At 42.5% G+C, this 26,230-nt stretch overlaps 1 protein-coding gene across 1 annotated transcript; it reads left to right on the top strand.

Moving 5' to 3' along the window:
* Window positions 1-4,835: 4,835 nt before the first annotated feature.
* FGFBP3 (fibroblast growth factor binding protein 3) lies at window positions 4,836-5,615 on the top strand. Its single transcript, XM_047072791.1, has one exon. It carries the CDS (start codon window positions 4,836-4,838, stop codon window positions 5,613-5,615), a length of 780 nt encoding a protein of 259 aa, XP_046928747.1.
* The last annotated feature ends 20,615 nt before the right edge of the window (window positions 5,616-26,230 follow it).

The following is a 26,230-nucleotide window of genomic DNA, read 5'->3' as shown; positions in this document are numbered from 1 at the left end:
CCCACCATTGATTAGTTTTGTTTGCTCTTGAACTTCATATAGATGCAATCATACATTTTGTGTCTGTCTTTTGTTGTCCGGCTTCATTTGATCAACACTACGGTTTTAAGATTAATCTCAAAACTGTTGCATGCTGTAGCAGTTCATTCCTTTTTACAAACAGATAATAAACAGATTTCTTATTACAATTTGTTTATCCACTCACTTGTTGATGGATAATTAGTTTGTTTCCACTTTGAGTCTATTACAATGAATAAAGTACTATGAACATTCTTTTACCTGTCTTTTTGTGGTCATACGTTTTCATTTACTTTGGATAGATATCTAGAAGTAGAATGGTTGGATCATAAAGTATTTAACTTTATAAGAAAATGTCAAGCAGTTTTCTAACGTGATTGTACCACTTTATACTCCAACCAGCAATGTGTGAGAGTTTAAGCAATCAACTTTTTGCCTTGAACACTGTATTAGGTACAAAAGAACTAAAAAAAAATCATCCTTGTCTAAAAACTTTACAATATAATTTGCAAGATTAGGCAAATACAGATAAAACAAATGAAATTTGAATATTCAACTGTGCAAAGGTGATTTTACATACAGAAAGAATTATGTGGTCTTTTTTTTTTCCCCCTCCCAGAAATATTATGTGGTCTTAAGATGCCTGCAGCACCTGGCTGGCTCAGTTGATAGAGCATGCAACTCTTGATCTCCACTCGCAGTCATGAGTTTGAAGTTACACGTTGGGTGTAGAGATTACTTTAAAAAGGAAAGAAGGGGCGCCTGGGTGGCGCAGTCGGTTAAGCGTCCAACTTCAGCCAGGTCACGATCTCGCGGTCCGTGAGTTCGAGCCCCGCGTCAGGCTCTGGGCTGATGGCTCAGAGCCTGGAGCCTGTTTCCGATTCTGTGTCTCCCTCTCTCTCTGCCCCTCCCCCGTTCATGCTCTGTCTCTCGCTGTCCCAAAAATAAATAAACGTTGAAAAAAAAAATTAAAAAAAAAAAAAAAGGAAAGAAAATGGGGTACCTGGGTGACTCAGTTGTCTGGGCGTCTGACTTGGGCTTGGGTCATGATCTCACAGTTTGTGAGTTTGAGCCCCGCGTCGGGCTTTGTGCTGACAGTTCGGAGCCTGGAGCCTGCTTTGGATTCTGTGTCTCCCTGTCTCTCTGTTCCTCCCCCACTTGCACTCTGTCTCTCTGTCTCTCTCTCAAAAACAAAGATTTTTTAAAAAAATTAAAAAGGAAAGAAAAAAAAACAAAATGCAGGAGGCCTATCACCTCAGAAATTTATTGAGTCAGGTGCTGCAGCTAACCTCTAGGAGAAGGGAAGGAGGTACCGCATAGACTGTTCCTTATGGTAATATATTTCCTTCGTACAGTTCACAGGGCAGGACTAAGCAGCTAATCACTGAAATTATCAAGAAATTCATCCCATTCTAAACTATTAGGTAGCCTAGTATGAATCCAAACAGCCCTGTTGGATCATTGATGCGAACAAGATCATTTTTAAAATCAATATTAAGACACGTATTTCATGTTTTCTTACATATGTCACATCACGATATTTTAAATAGTGTCTTCCCTTGGACTACATCAAAATTTAAAACTTTTGTGCATCAAGAGACACTATCCACAGAGTGAAAGGCAACCTATAGAATGGGAGAAAATATTGTAAGTCATATATCCATAGGAGGTTAATATCTAGGAGCGCCCACCTGGCTTAGTTGGTGGAGTATGTAACTCTTGATCTTGAGGTTGTGGGTTTGAGCACCATGTTGGTTGTAGAGATCCCTTAAAAATAAAATCTTTAAAAATATTTTGAAAAAGAGGTTATCATCTAGATACATAAAGAACTCCTACAACTCAAAGAACAACAAAAACAACCTGATTAAAAAATGGGCAAAGGACTTCAAGAGGTCCAGGTTCTGCTGAGGTCGTGATCTCACGGTTCATGGGTTCAAGCTCGTCATCCGGCTCAGTGCTGGCAGCAGGGAGTCTGCTTGGGATTCTCTCTCTCTGCCCTTCCTCTGCTCGCTCTCTCTCTCTCAAAAATAAATAAACAAAAAAAACCCCACAATGAGATGTCAATTCACACCTATTAGGATGGCTATTATAATAACAAAACCAAGCAAGCAAGCAAACAATAAAATAAGAAGCATTGACAAGGATTTGGAGAAATTGGAACACTTGTGCACTGTTACAGGGAATGTAAAATGGTGCACCCATTATGGGAACAGTATGGGGTTTCCTCAAAAAGTTAAAAATAAAATTACCATATGATCCATTCATTCCACTCTGGGTATATTCCCAAAAGAATTGAAGGCAGGAATTCAAACAGATATTTGTGCAGTCATGTTCAGAGAAGCATCATTCACAAGAGCCAAAGGGTGGAAGAAACTCAAGAGCCCATCAATAGACGAATGGACAAACGAGATGTGGTGTATACAAACAGTGGAGTATTACTCCGCCTTAAATAAGGAGATTCTGACAAATGCTATAGCAAGGAATAACCTTGAAGACATTATTCGAAGTGAAGTAAGCCAGTCATAAAAGGACAGATACTATCTAATTCCACTTACAGGAGATACCCAGAATAGTCAAATTCCTGGAAATAGAAAGTTGAACGCCCGTTGCCAGGGGGTGAAGGAAGGCAGGCATGAGGAGTTACTGTGTAATGGGTACATTTGGAAGACAAGAAAATGTTCCGGAGATGGATGGCGCTGATGGTTGCACAACAGTGTGAATGTACTTATGCTGCTGAACTGTGCACTGAAAGATGTTTAAAATGGTAAATTTTGTGATACGTATATTTTACCACAGTTAATAAAAAGTAACTTGTAGTAAGACATTACCCCTCTCTGATGTGGCAGAGCACATCTGTGTGTCCTTTTTCCTCGGGGAACAATGTTTCTGACAATGCCTCTGGAATCTCTCTCTTAAGGATTAGGACTTTTCAAATTAATAAACTTTTTCATTGTAATTAGTACAGAATGTCACAAGATGTCACTCTTTAGCTGAGAAACGATTCCAATTCCGTTCAGTAGCCGATCAGAAGTAATGCCAGAGCAACAGACAAGTCTGTAACTCTCCTTAGCGGTGCTTTACTCTACAAACATGATTTGCTGGGAAAGAGAGAAGTTTCCATCTTTGAAGTACATTAATTTGCTACTCTTGTTTATGAAACTTACATTAATATTTGTTAACTGCATAGGCACTAATTGCTTTTCATTAAACATCGAATTGATGTAACAAAGACATAACTGACTTTGAAAGTGATAATGTAATACAAAACTGAAATGTAAAGGTTATTGATCGCTGAAAGCTTGTGGCTTTATCGCTAAATGATGTGTGACCCTGGGTAAGTCATTTAATCTGTCTGATCTCACCAGAGATAAAAATTTCCATTCTTAGATCAGTATAGACTACTATATATTTAATATATACTAACATATATTTAAATTCATTCTTCTAATTCTGAAATATTTTGGTTTTTATAAGTGATCAAATTATAACAGTTCAAATACAATACCAAAAAGGAGTTCAGTCATAGAAAATACTGTCTGCAGTAAAACACTAGGAAATATAATGAGACTTCTTGACATCTTGGGTAATTATTTTAGGAAAATACTCACATGTATAGAACAATTATAAAGTGTTACAAACTCTTGAAATGAAAAAACACATGTGTTACTGAGAACATTTTTTTAAAGATGAAATATTTTAAGCTTTGCTTAAATATAAAATTTTCAAGATTCAAGAATACATTAACTCTTAAAGATGACAGCATGTGAATTGGTAATATTACCTTGTAACTATAATCCAAATAAGTTATTTTTTTAAACTTCTAATTTTTGCAAGCAGTTTTATAATTGATTTATAATACTTAAAAATATTCAAAAGCCCAAATGCCCATCCCTGGGTGAACTGCAGGACACTATGGTATATTAATAAACTAGGATACACTTTTATTTGTACATTTTGTTATTTTTATTCAGATTACATTATTAGGATAAGAAACACTACGGAAGTGCTGGGTGAAAATATAGAACTCAGAATGATATGAAGAGAATGCAATGCCTGGTTTAGAACACGGACAGTTGTTTTGTTTCTAACATGAAATTTTTTATTAACTCTTAAAATTTAGATCTGTTTAACTTTATGTTCGGATGGTTAAATATGTAAAAGGAAAGAAAAGAATGACTTGTTAAAATTTGCATGATTATTTTAAACATGGGAAGCTAAACACAAGATGTATATTTCATGCCACAGTGTCACTTCTATCATACATTTGGGGTGTGTATGTATGTGTGTGGTGGTGGGAAATCTCCCAGTGTGAGAGAAGTCTGGGAGGGGCACAGTGGGGGAGGCCCCTCCTGTCCCATTCATAACACGTTCATTCACTGGGAGCCGGCTAAGACCGACTAATCTCTCACGCAGTCATTCCCTCTACCCTAATAAAGATCCACCACCTCTCCTAGAACTCGGTAAGTCCAAAGTGCAGTCAAAATGCATGTTTCCCAGAAATAATCTGAAACGTTTTTGTAGATAGTTTACTGGAGGGTGAAGAAGGGAGGGGGTGGAAGCGGCAATTTTCAGGCATCGCTTTCTTTTCGTCTTCGCGCAGGGTTTCAAAAAGATTTAAAACGATTTTTCAGACAGTAAGCGATTTTCTCAGAGGGGCTCTCTCAGGCTGCTGTGGGAAGGGGAATTCGTAGATGCGTTTGCAGCAGCGGTCTCTGCTTCTGTGCCCAGGTCCGAGGGACGCTGCTCTCCTGGCCCTGCCACCACTGAAGCGCCCAGGCGTCCCGGAAGATCCGACCTGAGCGCAGACCCCGCGGACCATGAGTCCTCGGAGGCAGCGAGCGTCGGTCCCGCTGCTGCTGCTGCTGCCGCTGCTGCTGCTGGGCGGCTGCCTCCTCGTGGCCGCCCGGAGAGACAAGGGGGCGGCAGGCAGCGCGGCCCAGCCGGCCCCGGGTCCCGCGGGCGGCTCCTCCGGCCGCTTCGTCAGCCCCGAGCGGCACGCGTGCAGCTGGCAGCTCCTGCTGCCCGGCCCGGGGCCCGCGGCGGGCAGCGAGCTGGCGCTGCGCTGCCAGGACCCGGACGGGGCGCGCCACCAGTGCGCCTACCGCGGGGAGCCGGAGCGCTGCGCCGCCTACGCCGCCCGCGGCGCGCACTACTGGAAGCAGGTGCTGGGCGGGCTGCGCAAGAAGCGGCGGCCGTGCCAGGACCCCGCTCCGCTCAAGGCTCGCGTGTGCGCGGGCAAGAAGGGCCACGGTGCTGAGCTGCGCCTGGTGCCCCACGCGTCCTCACCCGCGCGCCCCACTGCGGCGGGCTTCCCCCCGGATCCCAAGCCCCGCGCCAGGAGCCGGGGGCGCCTCCGGGAGCCCGCGCCCGGCCCCTCCGGAGGGGCCCGACTTCCCGCCGGCGCGTCTCCCAGAGGGAAGCCGTCTGAGACCAACGGCGGCAAGAGGAAGGCGGCCTCGGACCCAGACCAGGAGCGACCCCTGGGGACCGGGCCCGAACCCGACGGGCTGGACGAGAACGCGAAGCTCACGGAGACCTACTGTGCTGAGAAGTGGCACTCCCTCTGCAACTTCTTTGTCAATTTCTGGAATGGCTGAGGCTGCCCGCCTGGGGAGGAACCTGGGTGGGGGGAGGTACGCAGCCGGGGAGGAGAAGTTAAGGGCATCTTAGGCCAGGAGATAAGGGATGGAGAGTGGGGAGGAGTCCAGGTTCTAGAATGGGGCGAGGGGGTGGGAGGGCGTGGGCCTTGGGATGAGAGTGTAAGGGGTATGGAGAATCTCTGAGACAGCAGAGACGTTAAACATTTTTGAAGAGTCTCAACCCTGATTAAGAGCAGAAAAAATAGTGGAAACAGAAGTAGGCATACCTTAAATGTGCAAAAACTGTAGACTGGGGAGAGAGACAGGAGTACAGAGGGAGGCTGGAAAAAACTAAGGGGGGAAAAGTGAGGAGAGTGATGTAAATCTCATGTGGGAAGCAGGATACAACATGTACTGTTTAACACATTTGTATTAAAATGTAATCAGGAACTATTGATACCCTGAGCCAGGTTGAATTGTTTAGTGACTTCTCACCCAATCAGCTGACGAGATTCCCAACTCTTTTTTTTTTTTCTCCCCCTTTTGGAATTAGTATGAACTTGGGTACTGCTTCGTGTCATAGATGACCTCTATTGGGATAGAAGCCATTCAGAGGTCAAAATTGCCTCCAATGAAAAGATTTTCAGGATGATTGCCCTTGAATTCTTTTAAAAGTGTTACTTTTAAGCAGAGGGATGCCTTATGTTCTGAAATTTTCCCATTAATCTTCTAAATTCAGAGATGGATTATAGTGCTCCAGTAGGTTTAAAAAAAGAATCCTCTTTACAATTGACCATATATTTTTTAAAAAGCTGAAATTAAGTATATATCTCAGTCATTTGGACCATTATGGAAGTTGTATCTGTTTCATGTAATTAATTGTTAACATATTTCATTTTAAGTAAGATGCGATAACTTTGCACATGTTAGGTGCTCAATAAAGACTGTATGGATAACTTGAAAGAGCTGGCAGGGCAATGGAAATTCTGACTGCATTTGATATAGTTCTGAGTGTAGCTTGAAGTAAGTTCCCAAACATCTCTTGAATGGTAAGGAAAAGACAAGAAGTCTGCATAAAGCAGGAGTGTCAAACTGGCAAACCTTGGGTTGTATCATTGTTCTTTTGGCCTGCATGTGGTTCTCTCAGTTTTCCTCTCTTCTTCCTCCCTCTCAATTTGGAGGTGTTGCCAGCATTTAAAAATTAAATAATTTCATATAAAAATTAAGATTTCTGAATTCTCTTGAAAAATCAGATCTATACATGTTTTGATCTACCTTCCAACAAGGCAACCATTGGCTGACACTGAATATTGGCTGCCCATTGTAGTTCAGGCATGTTGTGTAGAGTTTTCTGCTGTACCTAGAAATCTTATCTGTAAACTTTATTCATTCATATTACAGGCCTGAGCCCATGGGACTTTTAAGCCACTGCTAGATATAAGGTTACCTTTTTCTGACCTTCTGTTCTTCTCACACCCACTCCTTTAAAACAGTGGTAAATGCAACAATCTTACAGATACCGAACCTCTCCTGAACTCTTCTTTGACCAGCCTCTAAGAAATGTTAGCTATGTCTCACCTTTCTGTACCTTCTTGTATTCACACAATTGGCAAAACATTCGGACTGCACATGGTTTCAGGCCAGGTTTATGAGGCCACATTCTGAGTAACGTTGACCATTAGATAAAATTCATCTTGGCCGTGGAAAGGAAGTTCAGAGTAGTTAGAGACCACTCCCTTAAGACTGGGGCCAGGGGGCGCCTGGGTGGCTCAGTCGGTTAAGTGTCCGACTTCCGCTCGGGTCATGATTTCGCGGTCCGTGAGTTCGAGCCCGGCGTCGGGCTCTGTGCTGACAGCTCAGAGCCTGGAACCTGTTTCAGATTCTGTGTCTCCCTCTCTCTGACCCTCCCCCGTTCATGCTCTGTCTCTCTCTGTCTCAAAAATAAATAAACGTTAAAAAAAAAATTAAAAAAAAAAAAAAAAGACTGGGGCCAGTATACACTCCTTTAAAAAGGTTGGCAAAATTTGGGTGTCATCAGAGAAGGAGATTAGAAATGAAACACCACTGTCTAGAACCATAGCGAGAATCATGGTTTTACCTCTTGAAACAAGACAAATGCCAATCCTTCCTGTGTGCCCTTTGACAGTCTGATGGATGAGCTTACCTCCATGAAAGAAGGAAAGGCCAAACTCTAGGCCCAAGTACACAGTGCAGATTGCTCCCGCTTCTGCTCCTTTATTCTTTGAGAAAAACTATACCAGGACTTCATCTCAAGAACAGAAATCAGACGGATAGAGGCCAGTTGCTTGCAGTGAAAGGGAAATGGACAGACCCTGCCCCCAGCTTCTGGAGTGACTTTGACTATGTACATTGAGGAGAGTGAGGCCAGGTTAAATCTGAGGTCCCTATGGCACCGCTACTCTCACTCCAGAATCCTATACATAGTTTTGCATAGTGATAACTGCATGTGAAAATCAACATGTCCTCTCTGTAGAGTACCACATGTTATATACCAAGGAAGAAGAGTTCCAGAGAAAGACAACCAAAATAGCCAGGGAAATCGAAAAGGCTTCTGTATCTGGAGCATCTAGAAAGATTTGGAAGGTTGGGCCAGAAGGGCAAATCTGCACGTGGGAGAAGACAGAATCAAACGGTCTAAAATAATGAGGAGGAATGATAAGGTCTTGGGTATTCTCCCCCAACAGGTGCCATCAAGAGTAAAGGGAGGGGTTCCTGGCTGGCTCAGTTAGTGGAGCACACGACTCTTGATCTCAGAGACGTGAATTTGGGCCCCACCTGGGGTGTAGAGATTACTTCAAAATAAAATCTTAAAAAAAAAAAAAGTGAATGGAAAGTTGCCAGGGCTCACCCAGGTTTATTGTCAGAGCTGGGATCAAACATGGGTATCAGAAGTGGTGAGACATCTGTCACTCAGTCTATTGGAGACAGAGAATTTATTAAGTGTTGAACCATGTTATTCTCTTGTACTTCCCAAGTTATTTAGCACAGAGCTAGCAGGGAAAAGTAGAATTACACCCATGTACTCCATGCCCAGTTTGCTTTTCTGAACTCATCTCCACCAGGCAAAATCTTTTCAACCTACGAAGTCCTCTGGTCTCTATTTCCGTTTGCCCTGACATACCACCAACATTTTAATCCTTCTAAAACAACATTTTCATCCAATGACTTAGTCTAAGTCCTAGCTTATGGTTTGTTTTTACACTTAAAAAAACTTTTTTTTTTAATGTTTATTTTTGAGAAAGTGTGAATGAAGGGGAGAGAAGGGGACAGAGCATCCAAAGCCGGCTCTGTGCTGACAGTAGAGAGCCCGATGCAGGGCTTGAACTCACGAACTGTGAGATCATGACTTGAGCCAAAATCAAGAGTCGGACACTTAACTGACTGAGCCACCCAGGTGCCCCTTTAAGATTTCTATTTTTAACAGAGCACCTGGGTGGCTCAGTTGGTTAAGCATCTGACCGGCTCAGGTCATGATCTCATAGTTCGTGAGTTTGAGCCCCTCGTCAGACTCCGTGCCAGCAGCTCAGAGCCTGGAGGCTTCTTTGGATTCTGTGTCTCCCCCTCTCTCTGCCCCTAATCCACTCGTTCATGCACTCTCTCTCTCTCTGTCAAAAATAAATAAACATTAAAAAAGTGATTTGGCGTGCCCGGGTGGCTCAGTTGGTTAAGCAGCCAACTTCAGCTCAGGTCATGATCTCGCGGTCTGTGAGTTGGAGCCCCGAGTCAGGCTCTGTGCTGACAGCTCAGAGCCTGGAACCTGCTTCAGATTCTGTGTCTCCCTCTCTCTGACCCTCCCCCGTTCATGCTCTGTCTCTCTCTGTCTCAAAAATAAATAAACGTTAAAAAAAATTTTTTTTAATATTTAATTTGTAAGTAATCTCTACACCCAATATGGGGTTGAATTCATGACCCCTAGATTAAGAATCACATGCTCGGGGTGCCTGGGTGGCGCAGTCGGTTGGGCGTCCGACTTCAGCCAGGTCACGATCTCGCGGTCCGTGAGTTTGAGCCCCGCGTCGGGCTCTGGGCTGATGGCTCAGAGCCTGGAGCCTGTTTCCGATTCTGTGTCTCCCTCTCTCTCTGCCCCTCCGCAGTTCATGCTCTGTCTCTCTCTGTCCCAAAATAAATAAACGTTGAAAAAAAAAAAATTAAAAAAAAAAAAAAAGAATCACATGCTCTACTGACTGAGCCAGCCAGGCCCCCCATTTATGATTTTAAATAAAAACAGGATCAGCAACAGTACTCAGGGAGGCTATATTGGAGCCTGAGGCAAAATGAAAACCAGTAAAGAATAATACTGTCTTCATTGAAAAATTTGATGTTTTGTTTATCAGGGATTGTTTTACATTGATTTTTATTTTTTTTAAATATTGCATTAAAATATCATTTATCTTGATGATGGAGTTTGTTGGTAATCCCTTATATTTTGCACCCTCGGCAAAGCGCCCTAGGAGGCAGCTCTTGTGATGTGGGCAAGCACTGGCATTGGAGCCAGAGACAACTGGTTTGAATACTAGTTCTGCCCACCTCTTACTCCGGGTTACTTTAAGAAGATTGCTTAATCTCTTCCTGTGTCTTTCTCTTCTCTTGTTGAATAAGGCTTACCAACTTCCAGGGTTACCGTGAAGAATAGATTCTGTGACATGTTGGATACCGCCCAGCACCACGCAAAACTTGGCCCATGATAGGTACCCAAGAGATATTACATCTTCATCCCTTACAGAACGATACATTTAAAAATCAATTTAAGGGGCGCCTGGGTGGCTCAGTCGGTTGGGTGACCGACTTTGGCTCCGGTCATGATCGCACGGTCCGTGAGTCTGTGAGTTCGAGCCCCGTGTCAGGCTCTGTGCTGACAGTTCGGAGCCTGGGGCCTGCTTTGAGTTCTGTGTCTCTCTCTCTGCACCTCCCCAACTCACACACTCTCTCTCTCTCTCTCTCTCAAAAATAAACATTAAAAAAAATAATAAAATAAAATAAAAATAAAAATCAATTTAACTAAACAATATATACTCGTGGATACTGTGCCAGATGTCCTGGACTTCGTTTGGTGCTGAGGAAGCGGGGTGGGTACACCCTGACAGAGGACTAGACTCCGACAAGCTGGAATTTAGGATTATACACGAAACCCTTCGAGAACAATGAGAACAACAATAAAAGAAATTAGGCTTCTACATGTAAGAGATTAGGAAGATGAGCTTTTTTTTTTTTTTTAATTTTTTTTTTCAACGTTTATTTATTTTTGGGACAGAGAGAGACAGAGCATGAACGGGGGAGGGGCAGAGAGAGAGGGAGACACAGAATCGGAAACAGGCTCCAGGCTCTGAGCCATCAGCCCAGAGCCCGATGCGGGGCTCGAACTCACGGACCGCGAGATCGTGACCTGGCTGAAGTCGGACGCTTAACCGACTGCGCCACCCAGGCGCCCCCCAAGCAAAATACTTTTTACTTTACATGGGCGTTGGCAGCTTCCAGGTAAGACTAACCTCAGTAGTCCTCAGCCAATGAGGAATTGGGGGAGGGACTTGCACACTAGGAGATAAATTGTCTGCCGTGACTGCCCTGAGTGTGCCTGTCCATCAGTCACCCACTTTTTTTTTTTTAATGTTTATTTATTTTTGAGAGACAGAGAGACAAAGCATGAGCACCGAGGGACAGAGAGATTGGGTCAGTGGGATTATTTCTCACACAAAGACACATAGAAACACATACAAAGTTATTAATAGCAACATCGTTTATATTGGCCAAAAAACAGAAATAACTTCAATCAATGGGAAAGTAAGTTGCAACTCATTTATCTTTTTTAAAATTTTTATTTATTTGAGAGAGAGAGAGAGAGAGATAGCAGGGGAGGGACAGAGAGAGGGAGACAGAGGATCCGTCTCACGAACCACAAGATCATGACCTGAGCCAAAGTCTGACCTTAACAGACTGAGCCACCCAGGTGCCCCAAGCAACCCATTTATATGGGATTGAGCCATATTGTGTGAACCAAACTAAGGCCATCTTGGACAAATCCACCTTGATGACTGTGTTGTGACGAGAAACCTTCTTGAGCATCCCTGCCCCTCCCATATTCTTTCCTTTTGTTTAACCACACTCTTAAGTACATCCCAGGAGCATAACATCCTTAATCTGCCCTGGAGCTATAACTGTGACACACAACTACCCTTAAACATTTCCCCTTGGGTGGTCCCCCAACAAGTACTCTCAGCTTCTAGGGCTACAGGAGTAGGTTTTTTGTTTTTGTTTTTGTTTTAACGTTTATTCATTTTTGAGAGACAGAATGGGAGCAGGGGAGGGGCAGAGAGAGAGGGGGAGACACAGAATCTGAAATAGGCTCCAGGCTCTGAGCTGTCAGCACAGAGCCCGATGCAGGGCTTGAACCCAAGAACGGTGAGCTCATGACCTGAGCCGAAGTGGGATGCTCAACGACTGAGCCACCCAGTCACCTTAGATGAGGGTAGGTTTTAAGGGAGGCGGGGTCCAGGAGACCTACTGGTTTTGCAGAGCCCAAGACATGCTTCTGTCTGTAAGTCCCCTTAATGAGCCATTTCTTGTCAAGCTAGCTTTTTTCTTCCCTTTCATGGCTCCTTCAGCCTTTGGAAGTCATTTTGCATATTCTTCCCTTTCACAGAATAAATGTGGACCTGTTACTTGACCATTCTGACCTACAGAAAAATGTCAATTTTATGTGGTTCAACTTAATACAATACTATGTGGCCATTTAAAAAATGAAAGATCTGGGGCGCCTGGGTGGCGCAGTCGGTTAAGCGTCCGACTTCAGCCAGGTCACGATCTCGCGGTCCGGGAGTTCGAGCCCCGCGTCAGGCTCTGGGCTGATGGCTCAGAGCCTGGAGCCTGCTTCCGATTCTGTGTCTCCCTCTCTCTCTGCCCCTCCCCCGTTCATGCTCTGTCTCTCTCTGTCCCAAAAATAAATAAAAATGTGGGAAAAAAAATTTTTAAAAAAAAAAATAAAAAATGAAAGATCTAACTGGGTGGCTCAGTGGGTTAAGCTTCTGACTCTTGATTTCAGCTCAGGTCATGATCTCATGGTTCATGGGATTGAGCCTGCATCAGGTTCTGCATCAGGGTCCTCACAGGTGTGGAGCCTGCTTGGTATTCTCGTTCTCTCTCTGTCTCAAAATAAAATTTAAAGAAATATCTCGGGGCATTCACTTTCGAATGTCCCCTGTCTGTAAAGACAGCTTTCCTACTATTCTTCATTTCTAATCTTACCCTGGGGTAAGGTGGCGAGGGGAGGGGAGAGGATGTCAGAATACCACTTAATGATTATTAGTGAAAAAACTTCTTGGAAGAATGCAAGGAGACCATGTGACAAATACTTACTCCCAAGCTTGAAGTTCAGCCCTCATGGTCATTTTCTTCTTAGCAAGGTGGGATAGTTTTATTCTGAACATTTGGGTCCTCCATTTGGAACATATAGCTGCATATTACATTAAAACAATAAGTTGTTGGTCCTTACAACCTAAACACCTATGACTCCAAATGCTAAACAAAACAAAATCTATCTAAAAGAAATCAAAGTTGGGGCTCCTGGCTAAGGTGGAAAAGCATGTGACTCTTGATCCTGGGATTGTGAGTTTGAGCCACACGTTGGGTGTAGAGATTACTCAAAAAAAAAAAAAAAAAAACCTTAAAAAATTAAAAAAAAAAGAAATTAAAGTTAAATCCAAATTCTTCAAATAAGAGTATTTATTTTATTAACTCTATGAGTTATATACTGTGGCAGATGTATATGTGAGTATATAACTAATATAATTACTTATATTATCCTACCTCCTAGTATTCACACCCCCGTGTAATCCCTTCTCCTTGAGTGTAGGCAGGACCAGGTAGCTTGCTTCTAACCTCAAAGGAATGCAACGAAGGAGATGAAATGTCACTTCATTAAAAAAAAATTTTTTTTAATGTTCTTTTTCGGGGGGAGCAGAGAGAGAGGCAGACACGGAATCTGAAGCAGCACAGAGCTCCACACGGGGCTTGAACGCATGAACTTCGAGATCATGAGCTGAGCTGAAGTCAGACGCTTAACTGACTGAGCCCCCCAGGCCCTCCAGATAAAGTCTTATACATGGAGTTTGTGGCTTAAAGGGTATATGCACTTAGGACTTTAAAAGGTATTGATATACATCTTCATTAAAATTTCCTAAAACAAGTAAAATGTGAAAACCTCTATTCAGCTTCTTTCTCGTCTCCTTCCTCTTCACAGAAGTAACCACTGACTGTTAGAATTTGGTGGGAACCATTAGGGTTTCGTTTTTCCCTCTGGATGTGATAGATACTTAGACCACTGAGAAGTGGCCTGAGGTTCTCAAATTTGGATATATGTAAAGTTTCAGACTTTGTTCAATACAAAGTGCATATATGTATTTAATATATATGTTGTTTCTTTCGTACATAAATGGAATCATGCTATATATATTAAGCTACAATTTACTTTTCACGTAATATATTTTCAAGATCCTTCTAAATTAGCATGTGAATATAAATATACCTGAGGCTTTTTCATCGATACATAGTACACAGTATGAACATAAAATAAGTAAAGTTTTGTTTAACTACTTCTCCCATTTTTTTTTTAATTTTTTTAACGTTTATTTATTTTTGAGACAGAGAGAGACAGAGCATGAACGGGGAGGGGTCAGAGAGAGGGAGACACAGAATCCGAAACAGGCTCCAGGCTCTGAGCTGTCAGCACAGAGCCTGACGTGGGGCTCAAACCCATGGACTGTGAGATCATGACCTGAGCCGAAGTCGGCCGCTTAACCGACTGAGCCACCCAGGCACACCAACTTCTCCCATTTTTCACTGAAGTATAGTTGACACACAATGTCACATTAATTTCAGGTATACAACATAGTGAGTCAACAACTCTGTAACATTATGCGATGCTCACCACAAGTGTAACTACCATCTGTCACCATACAATGTTATTACAATACCACTGACTATATTCCCTATGCTGTACTTTTTATCCCTGTGACTTACTCATTCCATAACTGGAAACCTGTGTCTCCCATGCTCTTTTGCCCATTTTGCCCTTCCCACAACCCCTTCCCCTGGCAACCACCAGTTTGTTCTCTGTATGTATGGTCTGGCTCAACTTTGTTTATTTTGCTTTTTTGATTCTACATATAAATGAAATCTTATGGTATTTGTCTGACTTACTCACCTAGCATCATACCCTCTAGGTCCATCCATGTTGTCACAAACGTCAAGATCTCATTCTTTTTTGGTGGCTTAGTCGGTCGAGTGTCCCACTCTTGATTTCAGCTCAGGTCATGATCCCAGAGTCGTGGGATGGAACCCCATGTTGGGCTCTGCACTGAGCGTGGAGCCTGCTTAAGATTCTCTCTCTCTCTTGGGTACCTGGGTGGCTCAGTCATTAAGCATCTGACTTTGGCTCAGATCATGATCTCAAAGTTTGTGAGCTCAAGCCCCGCTTCGGGTGAGCACGGGCCCTGTTTTGGGTAAAACACAAGCCCTGGGTAAGCCCCACTTCTCTCTCTGTCTCTGTCTCTGTCTCTGTCTCTCTCTCTCTGCTTCTTGTGGGATTCTTTCTCTCTGCCCTTCACTCACATGTGTCCTCTTATAATCAGCATGTCTTTATCCACTCATCTATCGATAACTTAGGTTGCTTTCATATCTTGGCTCTTGTAAATAATGCTGCAACAAACATTGAGGTGCATTTATCTTTTTAAATTAGTGTTTTTGTCTTCTTTGGGTAAATATCTGGTGGTGGAATTACTGGATTGTATAGTATTTCTATTTTTAATTTTTTGAGGAAACTCCACACCGTTTTCCACAGTAACCACTTCTCACTTGATGAACAAAAGCTAAATCTGTTGGGGCACCTGGCTGGCTCAGTCAGTGGGGTGTGCTACTCTTAATCTCGAGGTTGTAGGGTCGAGTTCTACCTTGGGTGTAGAGATTAATTAAAAGAAAAGTCAAATCTTTTTTTTTATTGAGAAGGGGGGGTGCAAGTGAGCAAAGAGCAGAAAGAGAGAGAATCCCACGAGGGACAAAGGGAGAGAGAGAGGGGGGAAAGAGAGAGAGAGACAGACAGACAAAGAAGTGGGGCTCACCTGAAGTAGGGTTCCAGGTCACCCATGCGGGACTCGAACTCATCTGACCATGAGATCATGACCTAAGCCAAAGTCAGATGCTTAACCAACTGAGCCACCCACGTGCCCAAAGAAAAATAAAATCTTAAAAAATTATTATTTAAACAAACAAACACTAAATCTCTTTAGTTGCATAGGAAATGATTACAAAGTTGGTATCACCTGAGTATTTCCATAAAGTTTTATTCTCTGCTTAGATCTTTAAATAACTGTGCTAGTTTGCTAAGGCTGCTGTAACAGAATACCACAAACTGGGTTGCTTAAACAATAGAAATTTATTGTCTCATAATTCTGGAGTCTAGAAGTCCAGATTAAGGTATCAGCAAGGTTGGTTCCTTCTGAAGGCTATGAGACATGATCTGTTCCATCTCTCTGTCCAGACTTCTGGTAGTTTGTTGGCATAATATTTGACACTCCTTGGCTTTTAGAGTCCTGCCTTCTTTATATGGCATTTCCCTTGTGTGTGTCTGGCTCCAAACATCCCATTCTGATAAAGATACCAGACCTTACAAAAGGGCAGATAAGAGGCCCTCCCTCCTCTAGGAGGACCTCATTTGAATGGCATCTGCTATGACTCTATTTCCAAATAAGGTCACATTCTGAGGCACTGGGGATTAGGACTTTAACTGAATTTTACGGGGGATACAATTCAACCCATTGTAGTAATAAACTTCTCTGACCCCCTCAACTGCCACACACACACACACACAAACAGTCCTTTGTTGTTATACACAAACATATTCCCTTTTCCTATGGATATTGTTTTCATTTATTTTCTCTCTCTCTCAATTTTATTTAACTACAAAGAGATATCTAAGAGACTAGTCCAATTTGACTATAAATTTGCTTGGCACTCATGGGAAACGGCTAGTCACAATATGCTTGGCATGCTGTCAGTCTGCCCTGCATTTTCAATCCAGAAAGCAAATATGTACAGGAATATTAGTAGGCTCATAAATGCCAACTTTCTACCATATCTCATTGCCTGGGCAGATTGTCACTGAAAAACGTGTCTTAATTTTCTGCATTCTGATGACTCAAAGACAATTCTAGGGGTAAACCTCAACAGGACAAAGTTCAAGGCCAAAACAAGATTCCTTAAAAAGGTCAAACTAGAAGCAACGGGCAGTCAGGCCCACCTGAGAGAAAATCCACAATGGAGAATCCATTTCCTGCCCTTTCCAGTTTCTGGAGGCTGCCCACATCCCTCGGGTCATGGACGCCTTCCATCTTCAAAGACAGCAATCACCTCACTCTGACCTCTGCTTTCATTACCGCAACTCCTCTCTCCCTCTCTAGCCTCTGTCTTTTACATAAAAGGAGCCTTGTGACTATGTTGGACCCACCCAAATAATCCCGGATAGTCTCTTCATCTCAAGGTCAGTTGATTAGCAACCTCAACTCCATCTGCAGCCTTAGTTCCCTAAAGCTATCCAACATAATTTATGCGCAAATTCTGGGGATTAAGACATGGGCATCTTTGGGGGACCATTATTCTGCCTACCACAAGGGGCTATGCTAATATCCAACAAAGTAAATTCCAACACAATGCAAAATGATAAAGAGTGACATTACAGGGGCGCCTGGCTGGTGCAGTTGGTAGCACGTGCTACTCTTGATCTCGGGGTTGTAAGTTTGAGCCCCATGTTGGGAAGCACCTCTGAGTCCTATGCAGGGAGAGCGGTAGGAAAGAGGATTGGATAGGAAAAGGCTTAGGTCTTGCAGCTCTGAGGAGCCCTCAGCCAGGCTGGTGGGGAGCCCCAACACTGAGGTTGGAGGAGTCCCACAGAGGACAGGAATGGCCTGGTTCTAGCACTCCGGCAGGCACAGTCATTGGCTGGGAGTGGCCTGGGAAGAACATGTTCTGGGTGTGGACGCTGTGATGGATTCTGAAGGTGTTGCAGCTGGACACGTCCCCTAACTACATTGCTCACAACAGGCTCTCGCTAGGGCAGATCCAAGCAGCGCACTGCCACTGTTATAAAATATTTTGGGGCGCCTGGGTGGCGCAGTCGATTAAGCGTCCGACTTCAACCAGGTCACGATCTCGCGGTCCATGAGTTCGAGCCCCGCGTCAGGCTCTGGGCTGATGGCTCGGAGCCTGGAGCCTGTTTCCGATTCTGTGTCTCCCTCTCTCTCTGCCTCTCCCCCGTTCATGCTCTGTCTCTCTCTGTCCCAAAAATAAATAAACGTTGAAAAAAAAATTTTTTTTTAAATTTAAAAAAAAATATTTCAGTTTGGTTGAGGCATAATTTAGGTCTCTTTTTCTTCCACCACCACAAAAAGATATTGCCGCTTAAAGCTACCAACACTTTAGGTGACAGAGACCAATACTCCTGGGTTCAAACTTTGCGGTTGCTACTAACCAGCTGTGTGACCTTGGAACAACGTATTCATCTCTCTGAGCCTCAGTCTTCTCCTATGTAAAATAGGAAGGAAAAGGATAGTAATTTCCCATAGGGCTCTTGGTGGGATTCAATGAGATGCTTATGGTAAAGCACAGTTCCTGGCACATCTCAAACAAGCATTAAGTATATCCTCAGTGCTCACACATTCCTTCAGTGTGGCCATGAAAGCATCCAAAGGGAACCTACCATCTTAAAGGGCACTTACACAAAATGGTGATCAGCAATGCTGCATCTTAGCTAAGAACAGTGTGAAAAAAAAATATGCAAGAAATGTGTGGTTGTGGAAGAGAGAATGATCTGATAATGTGTACGATACACAGTGATGGCGCCTGTAATGTGGAAGCAGGGGGTACATGACACCTCCTTGGATGGGGGTGACTTGAACAGAGACAAGGATGTTTGTGGTCTCAGAAGGCTTGGGGACCACAACTGACCTCCCAGCTTCCCGGCTTTGTCACAACTTCAAAGGGCAGCTCTCCTTACTTTTCGACCAGTGCTTACAGCCGCAGGGCTTTGATGAACTTACCCCAAGTTTGTCCCTCCTGTGACCTCTAGCTCACCACATTCAAACTCTTCCCTGTTTCAGTGTTTAAAAGCAGGCCAAAGCCCTCCTCTCCCTTTTAAAGTAAGAAGGCCATTTCGGCAATATTCTTGGGTGGTCATCATATCCAGACAACAGCAGTTAGAAAAGACGATGGAAAGTGCCGTTAGTAACAGCAACACAAGGTAAAGTGTCTAAGAAAACACTCAAGAATTTTGCAAGAGCTATGTGAGGAACACAGAAATACTTCTGAGGCCAGAAAAGGAAGGCCTGAATAAATGAAAACATATATACGCTTAATGCCATAATTAAACAAAGGTCCTAACATTTAAAGCAACGTCCATCTGTAAATAATCTACTCATTTAAGACAATATTTACATTTACGTCACACAAAATATTTAATCATGTAGCAATGGCAACAATAAAAAACTACCAACAGGATTTTAGAGTGTGAGGCAACTGCTTTTCGAGCACTCAGGGAAAACCAAAATGAATTTGGGGGCTGGAGGGATGCAGGACTGTATGTTTCAGAAGGACAAAAAAAAAAAAAAAAAGAGAGAGAGAGAGAAAGGATGCTTTCATTAAGCAGACAACTTGAAATGGCTAAATACTGAATCTCCAAAGGATTATTAGCAGCACAGTGCAAAACAATGTCAATGACGTGAGGGGACTGTTTCTAGGTAACCATAGGGACTTTCCATGAAAGGCCAGAAGCTTCCGACCAGCACTTCAGTTGACAGTTGCCTCCTTTGAGCTGGGTGGTCATGTGATCGTCGTGGGGCTGACGACCCTAAACCTTTGATCCATATGTTCTTTTGTTCCCACGCACAATGGTTACAATGAGAACGATTCTTCTCCAAATCGAGACAGGGATAGGGCCCTTGTGCATTGATTTGAAGACATGGGGAGAGGGGTGAAGGGAAGATGGCTAGTGTGGGATCCCCCAGGAGGGTGAGATGTCACAGCTGATGTTTAACCGTGAACAAGTATTCCTTCACAGTGCCCCAGGGTGAAATATTTACTGGCATTCAGAGGAGTTATTTACCTTTCCCTCTTCTTATCCCTTCCAATGACTGCCCAAGGCTCTCTGGAATGCTCTCAATTAAAAAAAAAAAAAAAAAAAGGCAAGGCAAAACAACACACAACAGCACACATACACAAGCACACACAGGATTGGAGTATTTTGAAAACGTACCAGCAGCAAGCGCCTAGCGGAAAGACATTTAGGACAGCCCTATCTTGAATTCCTTAGTTCACACCAACAGCCTCAACCTGTGGCTATGCAACCAGTTCTTAAAATGTGTTAATGTTTATTTACTTTTGAGAGAGAGAGACAGTGTGCAAGCAGGGGAGTGGCAGAGAGAGAGGGAGACACAGCATCTGAAGCTGTCTTCAGGCTCTGAGCTGTCAGCACAAACTCAGGAACCCAGGAACGGCGAGATCGTGACCCGAGCTGAAGCTGGCTGCTTAACCACCTGAGCCACCCTGGCATCCATGCACCAGTAAGTTCCTTAGATGCGTTTAGATGTTCTGCAAATCCATGTTAAACTTTGCAACATAAACCCTCCGGAAAATCTGGAGGGTGAAACCACTTTGAGTAACTGTGAATGGCTGGAGCCTACAAGTGTTCTCCAAACTCTGAGTGAGTCGCCCAAAAGGAAGGAGGACCTCACTGCAAGCATGTGTGCCTGAAAGCAAGTAGGTGCCTTAAAAAGGCTGGGGGCAGATTGAAGGCTGAGTGCTGAAGTTATTCACCAGCAGGATAATCGGCCTTGTGGAACCAGCTGGTGGGATGTAAGAGGGGAGGGGCAGGAAGTGGCTAGTGGGGGCATTTGGCTGCAGCCTTAAGTTACCAGCAGCCTCAAATTTGACAACTGCTTAGCGGTTAATTTGTTTAAAATAGCAGAAGAGGTCGTGTCTTGTAATAGCCACCCAGTTCCATTTGCCATTAAAAAAGTAACATCTACTGTTTGATATCTAAAGTATCTTCTTTGGATTTTGAAAAGCATTTGGAAGACAATTTAGGCATGACTGGTATGTTATTTTGGTAGTGCAGTTTTACAAAATTCAATACTGATAACATGAAAGTTCCTTTGTTTGTCATTTCACTGTTTATCTCAAAGTTTGCCATGAGATCCGAATTGAAATTCATAGACTTCCCAGCACTTGCTAAATACTGAAAGGGAGCGCTCAGATCTAAGCGTGGGAGGGTACTTAATGAGCTCTGTGAGTTTGTGGATGGGCCCCGGTGGCCTGTTCCCCAGGCCTGAACCCTGCCTGTGGTTGGGGAACAATCGCTGCCTATTAACCTCCCAGGTGTAAGAGCTGGTGGGGATCAAAGGCACCCTATGCTGTGTGGTATTACTCAGATGACTGGGGTCCAACCCCCAGTAAATTGTGCCAGGTCCCCAGGGAGGGATGGGCCACACTAAACTGAGAGGCACACGTCAGAGAAGCTCTGTCCCATTAGTGTTATCTTTGGAAACCCAAGAGGGAGAAGGCAAGACACCAGGAGAGTTCTTGGAGGTAAGGGTCTGAGAGCTGTGGAAATAGGGGTGGGCAATACTGAGATTATTTAGGCAGAAACCTCACACCAAATAGCAGTTGCCTCTCTAGGTCTCCCTCCGACATTTGCAGGACCTTTGGCAAAAGTTCCAATGGAGGGAAATTCACTTATATGTCTAAATATTAATCTAAATATCACATAATCATAACAAGATCTTATATATTCCATCCTATCTTGACTATACCTTCAAACAACAAAATTTTAAATATTTACATACGAAAATTATGATTTTACATGGATGAAAGTTGGCAAAATGTCCAAGACAACGAAATTTAATGATTATGGTGCATGTCTGGTGTTCTGTTGACAAGGCAGTGAACATAAGATGAATAATAGCAACATGTAATTCACAAATTATTATGTATTTATTTTTAATCCTCATTTCAGCAAAATGGCTAATTATGTTGTTGGGATTATAACAGCATAACCCGTGGTCTATTGCCAGAAACGCCAAATTGGAGAATAATTTTTGAGTCATTATGGTTCTTAGATGGTTTTTATTCAATTCAATTTTGAGATACTTTATTCTGCTGAGGCAGTAGCAATTTATCTGTCAGATTTCTTCAATTCAGAAATGAACCCGCAGTTTTACAAATTACATTCATTGTATTGGAATTGTGCATGATAAACTGACATCCCGGAAAATGTTATTAAATAATTTAATTTCATCATGTAAATTGCTATCACTTATATTGCAATGTTTCCTTTCTTGGAGTAATATCTAGAGCCATACAATATTTCTTCCTTTAAAAGTTTTTTTTAAATTGAAAACTATTTCTTTTAGTAATCTCTATACCAACGTGGGGCTCAAACTCACAACTTGGGGATTAAGAGTCGCATGCTCTTCCGACAGAGCCAGCCAGGTGCCTCCATACAATAGTTCTTAAGTTCTTCTTTCAAAGTTTCCTGTTTGTTCAAATGTCTTTTCAGTTGAGATTATACCATTCTATAATGACCAGAAAATAGGCTGTATGAAATTAGTGTAGGGGTGCCTGGGTGGCTCAGTCAGTTGAGCGTCCGACTTTGGCTCAGGTCATGATCTCACGGTTTGTGAGTTCAGGCCTGGCGTCGGGCTCTGTGCTGACCACTCAGAGCCTGGAGCCTGTTTCAGATTCTGTCTCTGCCTCTCTCTGCCCATCCCATGCTCATGCTCTGTCTGTCTCTGTCTCTCAATAATAAATAAATGTTTAAAAAAATAAAAAAATAAATAAATTAGTATGGGGTGTTTATCAATAAATCTTTCTTCAGAGTCATGCAAACATTTTCTCCTCCTTGTTTTGAATTCCTTGTTTTATCGGAATGTTACTTTTATTTACATATCACATTGCAATTTCATGTAATTAAAAAAACCGATTTTCAGGGTCCCTGGGTGTTTTGCTTAGCCAGTTAAACCTCGACTTTGGCTCAGGTCACAAGTCCTGCATCAGGCTCTCTGCTGTCAGCACAGACCCCACTTCAGATCCTCTGTCCCCTCTTTCTCTGCCCCTCTCCCACTCCTGCTTGCTCTCTCTCTCTCTCTCAAAAATAAGCATTTAAATAAATAAATAACCGATTTTCTGAAAAATTAAAAAAGCATTTTTATTCCTTTTAAAAGTGAAATATGCTTAGCATAATACTCTCTAGTTCCATCCACGTTGTTGCAAACGGCAAGATTTCAATCTTTTTGATTGCTGAGTAATACTCCATTGTGTGTGTGTGTGTGTATACATACATACACACACACACACACACACACACACCACATCTTCTTTATCCATTCATCTGTCAATGGACATTTGGGCTCTTTCCATACTTTGGCTGTTGTCGATAGTGCTGCTATAAACATTGGGGTGCATGTGCCCTTATGATCAGCACTCCCGTATCCCTTGGATAAATTCCTAGTAGTGCTATTTTTGGGTCATCGGGTAGTCCTATTTTTAATTTTTTGAGGAACCTCCACACTGTTTTCCAGAGTGGCTGCACCAGCTTGCATTCCCACCAAAAATGCAAAAGAGATCCTCTTTCTCCGCATCCTCACCAACATCTATTGTTGCCTGAGTTGTTAATGTTAGCCATTCTGACTGGTGTGAGGTGGTATCTCATTGTGGTTTTGATTTGTAGTTCCCTGATGATGAGTGATGTGTAGGTTGGCCATCTGGATGTCTTCTTTGGAGAAGTGTCTATTCATGTCTTTTACCCATTTCTTCATTGGATTATTAATTTTTGAGGTGTTGAGTTTGATAAGTTCTTTAAAGATTTTGGATACTAACCCTTTATCTGATATGTCATTTGCAAATATCTTCTCTCATTCCATCGGTTGCCTTTTAGTTTTGCTGATTGTTTCCTTTACTGTGCAGAAGTTTTTATTTTGATGAGGTCCTACTAGTTCATTTTTGCTTTGGTTTCCCTTGCCTCCAGAGACATGTTGAGTAAGAAGTTGCTGTGGTCGAGGTCAAAGGGGTTTTTGCCTGCTTTCTCCTCGAGGAGTCTGATGGCTTCCTGTCTTGTGTTTAGGTCTTTTATCTATTTTGAGTTTCTTTTTGTGTCTGGTGTAAGAAAGTGGTCCAGGTTCATTTTTCTGCATGTCAGAGTCCAGTTTTCCCAGCACCATTTGCTAAGGAGACTATCTTTATTCCATTGGATATTCTTTCCTGCTTTGTCAAAGATTAGTTGGCCATATGTTTGTGGGTCCATTTCTGGGTTCCGTATTCTGTTTCACTGATCTGAGTGTCTGTTTTTGTGCCAGTACCATACTATCTTGATGATTACAGCTTTGTAATACAGCTTGAAGTCCAGGATTGTGATGCCTCTAGCTTTGGTTTTCTTTTTCAAGATTGCTTTGGCTATTCGTCGTCTTTTCTGGTTCCATACAAATTTTAGGATTGTTTGTTCTAGCTCTGTGAAGAATGCTGGTGTTATTTTGATAGGTATTGCATTGAATATGTAGATTGCTTTGAGTAGTATCAACATTTTAACAATATTTGTTCTTCCAATCCATGAGCATGGAATATTTTTCCTTTTTTTATGTGTCTTCAATTTCTTTCATAAGCTTTCTATAGTTTCCAGTGTACAGATTTTTCACCTCTTTGGTTAGGTTTATTCCTAGGTATTTTGACAGTCATGTTCTTTTCACAGAGAATCTAAATGTGTCCTTCGTTGGCCAAAGCTAATCATGAAGATGGCTGTGAAAATGTGAGGGGAGGAACAGAATACTTTGTCTTTGTTGCCTGGAATATAAAAGTTAGTTTCATAGGTTCTCCATTGGCAGCAATTTTTATGTAAAATGAAATACTAAACTCTCTGCCAAGTTAATACAATGGAAAATTGGATAATCATTTATTTGAAAAAAAAATTTTTTTTTTGCTAGAAACATTCTCATGCTGGCACAAGAATGTGATGACCATTTTTCCAGTATTCTTACCCCCAAAACATGGTTAAGTTCTAGAGGTCCTCACCTTGTTACCTAGCTTGCTGATTTCGTAGATGTAATTTTCTTCATCTCCTAATAGTCCAGAGTAGCATTTGAGCTTTTGAATTGTGATTTAAAAGTAATAATTCTCTTTTCTACTTTATGCCTCTTTTTTTTTAAGATTTTATTATTTTTTTAAGTAATCTCTACACCCAATATGGGGCTTAAACTTACAACCCTGAGATCAAGAGTTGCATGCTCTACTGACTGAGCTAGCCAGACACCCCAGAATAATTCTCTTTTAAAATTCTCATTGCTTTGATCAGTCATTATTTCTCCCTTTAGTGAAGAATTTGGAGATGCAGAGATTTTCATCTACTTATTCAAGCTGTAGATTTGATGAGAGTAATTTTCTAACTAGATATAATTTTTTTTCCAAGATTTTATTTATAAGTAATCTGTACATCCAACGTGGGATTCAAACTTACAGCCCTGCGATCAAAAGTGACACATGCCAGGGCACCCTGGTGGCTCAGTCAGTTGAGCATCTGACTCTTAGTTTCGGCTCAGGTCATGATCTCACAGTTTGTGAGATCAAGCCTCAAGTCAGGCTCTGTGCTGTCAGCACAGGGATTCTCTCTCTCCCTTTCTCTCTCTCTCTCTGCCCCTCCCCTGTGCACGTGGGCATGTTCTTTCTCTCTCAAAATAAATAAACATTAAAAAAAAAGCTAACTTAAAAAAAAAAGTCACACATGCCACCAACTAAGCCAGCCAGGCACCCCCAGATTTCATTGTTTTGATAAATTCTATATAGATAGATTGGATATGTCCTCTTTGCACATTTTATGTGGTTATGTCCTAAGTTAGGGTTTAATTTATAAATAAATAAATTTTTATCTTTATTTTCTTTCTTTCTTTCTTTATTATTTTTTTAATGTTTTATTTGTTTTTGAGACAGAGAGAGAGAGAGAGCATAAACAGGGGAGGGTCAGAGAAAGAGGGAGACACAGAATCTGAAACAGGCTCCAGGCTCTGAGCTGTCAGCACAGAGCCCGACACGGGGCTCGAACCCACAGACTGAGAGATCATGACCTGAGCCGAAGTCGGACGCTTAACCGACTGAGCCACCCAGGCGCCCCTAAATTTATTTATTTGGACAGAGCATGTGAGCGAGTGGGGGAGGGGCAGAAAGAGAGAAAGGAATCCCAAGCAGGCTCCAAGCTGTCAACGCAGAGCCTTACATGGGGCTCAAGCCCATGAAACATGAGATCATAACCTGAGCCGAGATCAAGAGTTGGATGCTTAACCAACTAAAGCACCCAGGCACCCCAGAGCTTAAAATTTTAAACAGATCACTCTGAAAAAAATTTTTTTTCTTTTCAGTTTTTCTTTCTTTCTTTCTTTTTTTTTTTTTTTGGCCTGCTCTGATTGCATTTCATGTTTTCTTTTTTTTTTTTTTTCAACATTTATTTATTTTTGCGACAGAGAGAGACAGAGCATGAACGGGGGAGGGGCAGAGAGAGAGGGAGACACAGAATCGGAAACAGGCTCCAGGCTCTG

Source organism: Lynx rufus, unplaced genomic scaffold, assembly GCF_022079265.1.
Source record: "Lynx rufus isolate CCGP_SWC_20201006 ecotype Redwood Valley unplaced genomic scaffold, mLynRuf1.p SCAF_11, whole genome shotgun sequence".
Lineage (NCBI taxonomy): Eukaryota > Metazoa > Chordata > Mammalia > Carnivora > Felidae > Lynx > Lynx rufus.
This window is presented reverse-complemented; position numbering and strand designations above follow the sequence as displayed.

Bases quoted from the DNA above. Each gene is read 5' to 3' on its own strand.
- FGFBP3 (XM_047072791.1), top strand. From the start codon at position 4,836: ATGAGTCCTCGGAGGCAGCGAGCGTCGGTCCCGCTGCTGCTGCTGCTG.